The sequence below is a fragment of the Syzygium oleosum genome, unplaced genomic scaffold (assembly GCF_021117445.2).
Source record: "Syzygium oleosum isolate NSW1041296 unplaced genomic scaffold, Sole_v2.1 Sole_v2.08, whole genome shotgun sequence".
Classification (NCBI taxonomy): domain Eukaryota; kingdom Viridiplantae; phylum Streptophyta; class Magnoliopsida; order Myrtales; family Myrtaceae; genus Syzygium; species Syzygium oleosum.
In genome coordinates, this window is record NW_026607492.1 from 9,923,210 (window position 1) to 9,934,888 (window position 11,679).

At 42.9% G+C, this 11,679-nt stretch overlaps 1 protein-coding gene and 1 pseudogene across 1 annotated transcript; both read right to left on the reverse strand.

Annotated features, from left to right (window-relative positions):
- Window positions 1-330: 330 nt before the first annotated feature.
- Window positions 331-1,809, reverse strand: LOC115685888 (MDIS1-interacting receptor like kinase 2-like; annotated as a pseudogene).
- An 859-nt stretch (window positions 1,810-2,668) lies between these two features.
- Window positions 2,669-3,865, reverse strand: LOC115685887 (probable leucine-rich repeat receptor-like protein kinase At1g35710). Its single transcript, XM_056313601.1, has 2 exons — window positions 3,169-3,865; window positions 2,669-2,769 (listed from the first exon to the last, which is right to left on the reverse strand). Exons 1-2 carry the CDS (start codon window positions 3,863-3,865, stop codon window positions 2,669-2,671), a joined length of 798 nt encoding a protein of 265 aa, XP_056169576.1.
- Window positions 3,866-11,679: the final 7,814 nt, after the last annotated feature.

The following is an 11,679-nucleotide window of genomic DNA, read 5'->3' on the forward strand; positions in this document are numbered from 1 at the left end:
GTTGATCTAATGCATTTTGCAAATTCTTTATTTATTGCAATGCAACAAGCTGGAAATAAAAGTGAAATGAGATCTCCACAGAAGCATTCCCATAATGATTTCTGGTGCCCCTACTCCAAAGCACCATCACCGACATGCAGCACTCCAGTAATGTTCATAGGTAAGTAGGCTCTGCAGTGAAAATAATTCACATGGTGTGATTGTTAAGAACTAAGAAAATAATCAAAACTGTCGAATGAGATTGGCTATTATAATTCTGATGAACCCGCAAAATCTTTTGCTGGCGACTTACAGACCAAACAGACATATAGTGCACATGAAAAGCTAACTTCAAAACTTACAATGCCCTTGTGATGCTCGAAATTTCCTGCCATTGGGATCACGAAGTTGCTCCAAGCTGACTGCAGAGAATGGCATTTCCAGCAGTACTTGAGCTCGGAGCTCCCGCGAAACTTGTCTCATGGTAGGCCGAAGCCGCAGATTGGCATGCAGACACCCAAATGCTAGCCGTGCAATAGAGACCACATCTTCCGCATCTCGAAGTCGAATCCTAGAAGGTGAGAGACGTTGATCTAGCACATCCTTCAACAATGCCGGTGACTCAGGCTGATGATGCACATTCCCAAAAGACGGGATCTCCCGGATGCTTTCCCATTATTGTCTCTAATGCGATGACTCCAAAGCTATACACATCGGATTTTTCAGTTGGAATTGTAGAATAAGCTAGCTCTGCAAGTGAAGAATATAAAACTTGTTCATAACCTCTTCATGTGGTGGGCATAGGTAAAAAATTACGAGCAGAGATCATTTCAATTGCACCAACTTAGTATCCTTAAACTACCAGATCAATTATAATGCCTTTCTTGATCCTAATTGTCATTGGAAAAAAAAATCCTAAAGGATATAAGTACCTGGAGCGATGTAACCGATAGAGTCGGCTATTGCAGTCCAATCAAATGATTCTGACCTCAATAGTCTTGCGGTACCAAAATCCGAAACCCGAGCCTCATAATCGGCATCCAATAGAACATTGTTACTAGTCAAGTCTTGATGTATCCACGGAGGAAAACAATCGTGATGCATATAGGACAATGGATTCGCCAATCCTCGAATCATGTTTACCCTTTTGTCCCAGGCAAACTCTGATGCTTTCTCATCATCATTCAAAATTGTTCTCAAGCTTCCTCTTTCGATGTACTCATACACCATAAAAGAATGTTGCGCGTGAGAGCAAAACCCATAAAATTTGACGATGTGGCAATGGCGCATATTTGATAAGGCTTGAATCTCCCTCTTGAAAGATATGAAGTCGAGGAACTCCTCTTCAGGGGATGAAGAAATTTTCTTAACAGCAACAATTTGACCTGTCGGTAGTTCAGCTTTATAAACAATTCCGCGTGCTCCTTCTCCCATATAGAACTTGGAGTCAAAGCCGTCTGTTGCCTTCAGGATTTGCTCGTAGAAAGCTTTGCCATCAAAATTCAAAATGCGCAAAAAGTCTAGATCATCCGATCGTCCAATGTTCTCTCTCTTGATATTCTTTCTTTGACGAAGTACAAAGATCAAGAGAATGGTCACGACGGAAGCAAGAATCAGAAATCCTGAGAATGAGAAAACGAGGATAGCAATAGTTCCACGTCCACCGTCTCCATTACCTTTCTTGCTCATCAGAGAGTTGCATTTCTGTAATCCAACAACATTCCCACAGAGTCTCTTGTTGTGCCGAATCGCTTCATTAAAAGCTTTGACATTTGGGAGAGGACCTTCTAGGTTGTTGTAGGACACATCGACAATAGTTAATGCTAACATATCACTAAAAGTCTGTGGGATGAAACCAAACAAGCTATTGTGGGAGACATTCATGGTTTTGAGGACTCTCAGCTTTCCTAGCTCTTGTGGGAGTCTTCCGATCAACAGATTCTGACACAAATCAAGAACTTCTAGGAATCGCATGTTTCCTATCTCGGAAGGAATGCTTCCCTCGAGTTTATTTTTGCTCAAGTTCAAGCTCAACAAGTTCATGCATTGAACGAGTTGCGCTGGGATCGATCCGCTGAAATTGTTTGATGCTAGGTCGAGATGTTCCAGTTCGGATAAGAGTCCTATTTCATTTGGAATATTACCTGTAATCCGATTATTGTTCAGGATCAGATATAGCAAAAACCGCAAGCTTGCCAACTCCCTTGGAATCACTCCGCTCAAATTATTCGTAGACAAGTCCAGTGCTTGTAACTGAGTGATCCTTCCAAATACCGAGGGTATCTCGCCAGAAATGTTATTGTTGGATATTCTTAAGCTTGTCAAATTATGACAACTCACCCATTTCCATGAAAGCTCACCGTACAAATAATTGTGGCTCAAGTCCATGAATTTTAGCTGTGGATATATCCCGAAAGCTTCCGTTATATTTCCCGTAAGTTGGTTCCCGTCAAGCCTCACTCTTATTAATGCACTACAGTTCCTCAAGCTTTTCGGAATGAGCCCCGTGAAATGATTGTTTATGACGCTGAAATTTTGCAATAGTTTCCCTAGCATATTTCATCTGGCAATTGCCCTTCGAGTTCATTGTAAGACAAATCAAAAGCACTCAAACGAGTAATTTGATTAACTTCAGGAGGCAAGGAACCAGAAAAGTCGTTGTATCTGAGGCGTAATATGGTTAAATTGGTTAGGCTTCCAATTGAGGAAGGGATTGACCGCTCAGACTGTTATCGGACAAATCTAATAGTCTAAGAGACACCAATTTCCCTATCTCTGCAGGAATTGGGTCTGAAAGATGATTCCAGTAAATGTGTAAGAGATTTAGATTGCTTAAATTCTGGATAGATGATGGGATTGGACCAACCAAATCATTTACAGCTAAATCTAATTTAGTAAGAAATGCGAGGTTCCCTATTTTTGAAGGTATGGATTCAGAAAGTGCATTTCCCCACAAATAAAGAACCTCCAAATTCCTCAATTCACCTATCTCTTGCGGAATGGGACCAACAAGATTGCTTTGTGAAATGCTCAATTTCGATAAGTTGCCTAAATTTCCAAGAGAAGTAGGGATTGGACCGACCAAATTATGTTCAGCCAATTCTAATTCACTGAGAGATATCAAATTTCCTATTTCTCGAGGGATTAGGCTGGAAATTTCATTTTTGAAAACGAAAAGAATTGATAAACTTGTCAAGTTTCCAATAGAAGGAGGGATAGAGCCGCTAAGATTGTTAATCGATAGGAGAAGTTCAAGAATGGAAGTCAGTCTCCCAATTTCTGAAGGTATAGGTCCTGAAAGTCTGTTTCCCCATAAGTAAAGAATCTTCAAACTCTTCAGGTCACCTATCTCGAGAGAGATATGTCCACTAAGATAATTTCCACATAGGTACAAGCTGTGAAGATTTTTTAGCTTGCCAGTGCTTGGAGGAATGTTCCCATAGGGTTCATTCTTACATAAATCAAGATAGTTGAGTTTGGAAAGGCTACCAATACTCGACGGAATTGAACCATATAACCAGTTGTTGCTAAAGTCAAGACTGAGCAAATTGGTTAGGCATGAGAAGTTGAGGCCATCTAAAGTTCCTCTCAAACCGAGATAGGAAAGATTAAGATGGGTAATGGATCCATAGTCATCGCAAGTGACTCCAACAAAGTTGCAAGAATTGTTACCGTGCCACGAAGACAGTTGGGATTGGCTACGGTCTTCGAGGCTAGATTTCCATGCCAGGAGAGCCTCCACTTGTTTCTCATTGTTGGCAGCAGCAGTGAATGTTGGAGGAGTGGAAGAAGCAAAGCTGACAAAGAACAAGAAGAAGAAGCCGGCTCCTAAAGAAGGCGGGTGATAATTGAACAGAGACTTGTCAAAGATAAAGGAAGAACCCATGATTTGGTTGTGATTAATGTTGATGAGACTTGCGATACTTATAGACAGTGCCTGGTCCAAGGATGCCTCAACTCTAGTGGGTAGATTTCTGTGTCTTCTTTTTTTGTCTGCATTTTGCCCAAAACGAGGAAGCAGAGTGGATAAATATTTTGCAAGATAATGCATGCAACAGTGGGAATGACGCGTTTAACGAAATATGTATTGGCTAAAAAACACAAAGTTGGTCAAAAGCAAATCCACTACCACTATGTAAGGGCAAAAGGAAAGAGAACTTTCATCTTACCCTCATTCCCACTAAACAGTGCTCGTTGAGGGGAATCCTTTCCTCTTTTCTTTTTCCAATCCCAACCTGGATTCAACCTCCTCTCGGTTGGCCCAAAGTGACTTTTGTAATTGCCTGGCTTCGTTCCACGTGGATAAGTCCCCCCTCCTCCAAAAAAAAAAAGGAACACTCAAAATTGGACCACTCAAGATGGAGAACATTCGGTGGTAGGTCACGTCAATAAAATCTAGCAACCCAGTCATAATAAACGATCAACTTTCCCTCAAAATTCTTCTCATGCAAATTATTTTAAGAGGCCGCTTTAGGACAGCCACTTTCCTTGATACATCACCAATCAGCTTTTGTAAGAGTCCACTCTCCGTCCACAGGGTCAAGCTGATGCACCTAGGGGGACCGGTGGATCCGTTATGCGATTAGACGAACCGACGGGCTTGAAGTCAACGATCTCGGATTGAGTTCAAATTTGGTCGGCTGAAGCGAAACGGCGTGCTGGTAATACTCACGGCCGTTAGCCGTGATTAACGATGGATTTTCGCGATTCGGGGCCGTTTAGATGGGTTTTTCTATTATTTTAGTATTTTTTATGGGTTAATTTAGTAAAGGGTAGTTTCGTAATTTTGCATTTTGATGTTTAATAATCATAGTAGGGTTAGGTTTGGGGATATATAAGCTTGTTTTAGGGTTTCGTTTGAGCAGACTTTGGATATTTTGATTGTTATTTGATTGAGAGAACAGTTTGTTCCTCGTTATCTTTCGATTCTTCTGTTTAGTCTAATTTCTTTCGCGCTTCGGCATCAATTGGTATCAGAGCATAGCTTATCTGAATCAATGGCTAATCAGAATCGAGGTGGTCAAAGACAGCGTGCTCGTGGAGGCCGGGGGCGTGGAGTCGTTCCTGATGCAGATGAACAGCCGCGTCTGAGAGACCTGCGAGATATAGAAATTCAGGAACAGAGAAGGCGAATCCAGGATTTAGAGCGACGTTTTGCGGAGGCAGGGCTTGACGCTCAATCCGAAGAAGAAGCATAATCTGAGGATCCATCCGATGATGAAGAGGAGGACGTAAACCCTTTCGGGGTTCTGAACCAGAGGCGGAATCGAGGAGTACGACCTGGAAATTAGCACTCTTCTCAAAATTTCGGGATGAAGATCGAGATTCCCGAGTTTAATGGTAAGGCTCATCCTGACGAGTTTATTGATTGGTTACATATGGTAGAACAGATTTTTGATCTTAAAGACCTAACTGAGGGGCAAAAAGTGAAGTTAGTGGCTATTAGGTTGCGAAAACATGCTTCGATTTGGTGGAAACACGTGAAAAAGCAACGCGCTAGAGAGGGGAAGTCGAAGGTGGATCGCTGGGAGAAGATGAAAAAGTTGTTGCAAATTTTTTTTTGCCTACCCATTATAGGCAAGAGGCGTTTATCGAGTATCATAACGTCAAGCAAGGTGATAAAACAGTTGAGGAATTTACAGAGGAATTTGATCGCTTGCGGATGCGTTATGATGTGGCGGAGGAAGACGAGCAGACGATTGCTCAATATCTGGCAGGATTGCGATATGAGATCTCTGATGTTGTCCAATTACAGCAATATTGGACATATGAGGATGTGTGCAGACTAGCCCTAAAGGTGGAGAGGCAGTTTAAAAGAAAGAGCAGTAAGTCTAAGTGGTCTAGTAGCAGTTCTAACTGGTCAGGCAGCAGTTCCAAGTGGTCAGATAAAGAGTCCCGAGGGAAAGTAGGGAGTTCTTCAGCCCCGGCGGTAGTTAAGGGCGCTGGTTCAAAAACTGCAACAAAAGAAGAGCAGGGTAGTGCTGGATCTAGCGGGGGAGGAGCTATAGGCAAGCGATGTTTCAAATGTCAAGGACTCGGGCATTTTGCTGCTGATTGTCCGAACCGACATTTTTCGACACTTGTAGATAATCCAACTTTTGATGAAGACCCAACTTAGGATGAATTTGATGGAGGGCAAGAAGATGCGGATCTAGATCAGAAGGACATTGTCTATGCCGATTCTGGTGAGTCTTTAGTTGTGCGTCGGGTTTTAAATATTGCTGAGGTAGATGATGAATCGTGCCTCAGGCATAATATCTTTCATACTAAGTGCACTAGTGGGGGAAATGTGTGTAGTATGATAATTGACGGGGGAAGTTGCGAGAATGTGATATCTACCACTATGGTAGAAAAGTTGGGGTTGAAAACTGTCGAACATCCTCAACCATATAAGCTGTCATGGCTTAGGAAGGGGAATGAGGTAAAAGTGAGCAAGAGGTGTTTAGTGCAGTTCTCGATTGGGAAGAAATATACTGATGAAGTGTGGGGTGACATAGTTCCAATGGATGCTTGTCATATTCTGTTAGGAAGACCTTGGCAGTTTGACAGGAAAACACAGTATGACGGATTCAAAAATACATACACCTTCAAGAAGGATGGTCGAACCATTACTCTGGGTCCTTTAGAATTGAGAAAAGAATGGAAAAGTAATCTGCTTTCCAAATCAGAGTTCCAGGAGGAAGCGTTGAATGCCCCAGAGCTTTTTGCTATTGTAGTCATAGAGCAGAATCTTGATAGTCCAGAAATTTCAACTCAAGTTCTACCTATACTTGAGGAGTTTGCTTATGTCGTACCAGAGGAATTGCCACCTGGATTGCCACCCATGAAGGACATTCAACATTGTATAGATCTCGTTGTAACATCCTCAATTTCAGTCCCTGGGAAATGGCTATTGTTTCAGTTTGGTAGTTTTTCAGTTGGAACTAAATTTTTACTCTTGTTTTGGAAAACCAAGTTTTGGATCCTTTGTACCTCTTCGTTTTGTTATTTTTGGGGAGACTTTTGTGATCCGAATTTCCAAACATTTCCTTCTTAAAAGTTTCTCCAAACATCTTGACGTTTTACATACTTTAATTTCAGAATTTTTGGACTTGATATGAGTGGTACGATGGCCTGATTTCCGGACCGTGTAAAACTGCCCAGAATGGGTATTTTGGTGATGTTTACACTTTATTTATTTTCTACAAGCTTTTCTGGGCTGATTTTGGAAAAGTTTCCTTTAAAAAGTTGTTGAGAACTTCTTTTTCTATAACATATATAAATTTGGGAATTTTTTGAAGTCCATTTACTATGTTTTCAAGTCCGATTTCATGAACAGTGCAAAGCTGTCCGGTTTTGTCAGATTTCAAAGATTTATCATTTTCTATATCAGAACGTTGAAATATCGACTTGATGTCTTTTGGTGATATTTGAGGACATTTCTGCGTTGAACTTCGGATTGAACGAGATTATTATATGTGTTTTGTCGCGGAAAACCCTCGGTAATCATAGAATTGATTATGATGCGGGTTTGCGACTTAAGTGTCGATTAGTTGGTATTGTGCAACCCAATGGAGCTAAGTTATTATGAGCCGAACCGACATTTCTAGAAAGCCAAAATAGGCTCCACGTTTGTTTTATTGGGAAGAAACTAGAAGATAAGCTTGACTAAGTCAAAACTTAGTTACCAAGCCACATTAATTAGTTGGACTTTAAGGCCCTTGGTGACTCATGGTCACCAATATTGGAGCCCAAGGCAAGGCCATTAATTGGCCAAGCCAAGGGAGCCGTGAGAAAGGCCATTCGGCCAAAAAGAGAGAGAGAGAGAAGCCAAGAGAAAGAGAGAAAGGAAGAGAAAGGTCACAATTAAAGCCATTAAATGGCTTAGAGTTTTCATCTTGGCTTTTGGCCTTTGTGCATAAATGAGCATAAATGATCTTATCTCTTAGTGACATAAGCCATGACCTAATCCCTTGATGACCTAAGCCATGACCCAAGCAAAAGCCATTACATATAGGGGAAGGGAACCCCACGTGAAGACCCCTCTCTCTCACGCCCAAAACACACACATCTGATCATCTCACACACATCTGATCATCTCTCTTTCCCTTTTCACGCCCAAGTGCCTACAACACCAACTGGCCACTTTGTTCCTTGCTTTTTGTTCCTTTACCGAGAGAAAGAAAAGAGAAAGAGGGAGAGCTTACTGTCCAGCCCTTGTTCCTCTAGTATTTGGCCATCTAAGAAGCCACGTCCAAGAACCGCAAGCCTTAAGCCACGTCCGAAAACCATCCGAGGCCACCCAAATTCACGCCTCTTGCATTAGTTCTAGTTTTATTCAGTTGTGTAAGTGAATTCCCTAATATCGGGAAAGGATGTTGAAATGCGTTGTGATGTAGTTTGCTTGGACCGTTTCTCGGTCGTTTGGTTGGTCATAGTTGGTTCATTTTCTTAGTTTGCTCATGTTTCATGTTTGATGTTGTTTTGAGATAGAACCGAGCCTTGGTTGGTAAAGTGTACATGATGTGGCCATGCGCGATGTTCTCTTGTTTGAACTTTGCTATTGATTTGATATCGATGCGGGTGCGGTAAGGGCCGACTTATGTTAACGGCGATCGATATATCCTCACTTGATATTAGTGTTTTCACTTGCTGAGTCTCCCTGACTCTTCCCCCGTTGTCTCCTTTTTTCAGGTCCGTAGGATGGCATCTCCCCCAGCCCGCGTTGGCAATCCCATGGAGATGAGAGCCGAAGTGCTCACCGTGATAGATGTCAGAGAAGACCGCGCCTACCGCCAAATCACGACGCTTGTGATGTTCGATGAGGGCCTAACAGACTTGGTGCCTCATCCGTACGTGGCGTGGTATCGCTATGCGAAAGGAGAATGGGTTGGATCCCTATGTGGGTTCAACGGTACTTTGGCGGTGCGGGCGGGCCGACTTCGGGACAAGGCCACGGGTGGGATGTGAGATGGCCAGGCGGACGAGACCGGGGTGGAGATGAAGAAGCGAGGAGCGAGAAGCCCTAGTAGGTATAGGAGAACCCAAGTCAAGATTTGCTATCCTTAGTTGGCCTGTATTTAATATGTTCGCATGCATTGTAAACATAAGGTTTGCTTATGATGCTTCTTGTCTTATTTTCGCTGTGTGTATTGATTGTGATTGTCCCGAGATATGCTTCCGCTTATGTGTAAAGAAAGATAACAATGAATGGGACGTCATATCAATGACCCCGAGGTGGAGGCGTTATAGACTAATTTGGTATCAGAGCAGGTTCCCCTCCAGTAAGTGCAAGTTCGGTGTTGAGCCAAGAAGAGTCTGTGGAATACTGAAAGGACCCGATCTGATGAGGGCGGGGAGTGATCGCCGAGGTAGAACCTGATCAAGGAGCGGCTCTTGGCTATGAAGTGGACGCCGGGGCATGAGGCCTGATCAAGGTGCGGCTTCTAGCAAGAGTGGTCGCCGGGGTTGAAAACCTGAACAAGGTGCGGCTCCTGGCAGATTTTTAGGATGATGGGTAAGAGAGGAACAAACCGAACTATGCACTGAATGGGGCTCTAAATAACTACCAAATTCGATCGAGTGCGATTCTAGCGAAATCTCAAATTTAAAAATAATAACCCGAGAGTAATCAGTTCTGGGCGAGATTTAACTATAAGCGCACCAACAAAATACACGTTTTATAAATCCCAAAAATGGGTCGAAATTCGGAATGTCACAACTCTTCCCCCCTTATAAAAAATTTCGTCCTTGAAATTTACAATCCAACCCAATTATTCGAACAAATGGGGGTATTGGTGTCGCATTAGCTCTTTGCTTTCCCATGTCGCACCTTCGGTTCCATGATGCTCCCAAATCACCTTGACCATCGGAATTGTCTTGTTCCGCAATACTCGTTCCATTCTGTCCTCGATCCTTACTGGCTTTCCATGTATGACACTCTATCGTCCACGTCTATTTCTTCATAATTCAGCACGTGGGTCGGATTCGGTTCGTATTTCCTTAACATAGACACGTGAAACACATTGTGAACTTGGGACAATTTCGGCGGTAGTGCGAGACGATACGCAAAAGTACCAATTCTCTCTAAGACCTCGAATGGACCCACGTACCTCGGGTGCAACTTCCCTTTCTTGCCAAATCGTGATAATCCTCTCATCGGCGATACTTTGAGGAAAATGTGGTCCCCCACTTGAAATTCCAAAGGCCTACGTCTCCGGTCTGCATAATTCTTTTGGCTGCTATAAGCGGTCTTAACAACTTCTCTCACCAACTTCATCCCAATAAACCGGCGTTCTGCAAGCTCTGCCATACAACGCTTCGAATGGTGCCATTCTGATACTCTGCTGATAGCTATTGTTGTAGGCAAATTCCATCAGATGCAACTGTTCCTCCCAACTACCCTTAAAATCCAATACACATGCCTGCAGCATATCTTCTAAAGTCTGAATCGTCCTTTCAAACTGGCCATCCGTTTGGGGATGATAGGCTGTACTAAACTGTAACTTCGTTCCTAATGCCGTATGAAGACTTTTCCAAAAGGTGGCGATAACTTAGGATCACGGTCTGAAGTGATCGTCACTGGTACTCCGTGTAGACGAACTATTTGTCGCACATATATCTCGGCATACCTTTCCAAGGCGAAGTCCTTTCGTACCGGTAGAAAATGTGCTGACTTTGTCAATCGGTCGACTACCACCCAAATTGAATCATGACCCTTCTGGCTCCTCGGTAATCCCATTACAAAGTCCATAGTAATGTGTTCCCACTTCCATTCAGGGATTTCCAATGGCTGCAACATTCCACCCGGTTTGCAATGTTGTGCCTTTACTTGTTGGCATGTTAAACACTTAGCCACGTGCTTGGCTACATCCACTTTCATGCCATTCCACCAATAATGCTGTCGTAAGTTCTGATACATTTTTGTATTACCCGGGTGAATACTGTAATTGCTACGGTGAGCTTCTAACAAAATCTCCTCCTTAAGTTCTGCAGCACCAGGCACACATAACTGCCCACGGAACCTCATAATCCCATCCTCGGATACTTGAAAATCCGGTTTCCTTTTTGTGACATCCATTTCCAGAATCTTCTGAATCTCTGGGTCCGTCGATTGTAAAGCCTTAATCTTAGTCTGGATTTCCGGTTCAATCCTCAATGCGGCAAGCAGACTTGAGACATGACTCACTTCAAACTTAAATTCCGAATCCCGAACTCCCTCCAATAGAGTCCATTCCTTGACCATCATATGCGCAATGCTCAATTTTCGACTTAGTGCATCTGTTACTTTATTAGCCTTTTCGGGGTGATACATGATATCGCAGTCATAGTCCTTAAGGAGTTCCATCCAACGACGTTGACTCATGTTCAATTCCTTTTGGGAAAACAAGTACCTCAAACCTTGATGGCCTGTATAAATCTGAAACTTCTCCCCACACAGGTAATGCCTCCAAATCTTAAGGGCGAAGATAATCACGGCCAATTCCAAGTTGTGCGTTGGATAATTCAACTCATGCGGTCTCAATTGTCGCGATGCGTATGCCACCACTCTTTCGTGTTGCATTAACACACATCCTAGTCCCTTTAGCGACGTGTCACTGTAGATCTCATATCCTCCCGGTCCTGACGGGATTGTCAACACTAGCGCGGTCATCAATCTCTATTTTAACTCTCGGATACTCTTTTCACACTTATCCGTCCATTCAAACCTCGTTTCCTTCT

What these genes read in the sequence shown, in the direction of transcription:
- LOC115685887 (XM_056313601.1), bottom strand. Translation starts at nt 3,865, where the DNA reads ATGGGTTCTTCCTTTATCTTTGACAAGTCTCTGTTCAATTATCACCCG. An exon ending in TTCTATTGGAAACTTGACAA is followed by an intron (nt 2,770 to 3,168) that starts GTTTATCAATTC and finishes ATCATCTTTCAG; the next exon opens with ACCCAATTCCTGCAGAGATA.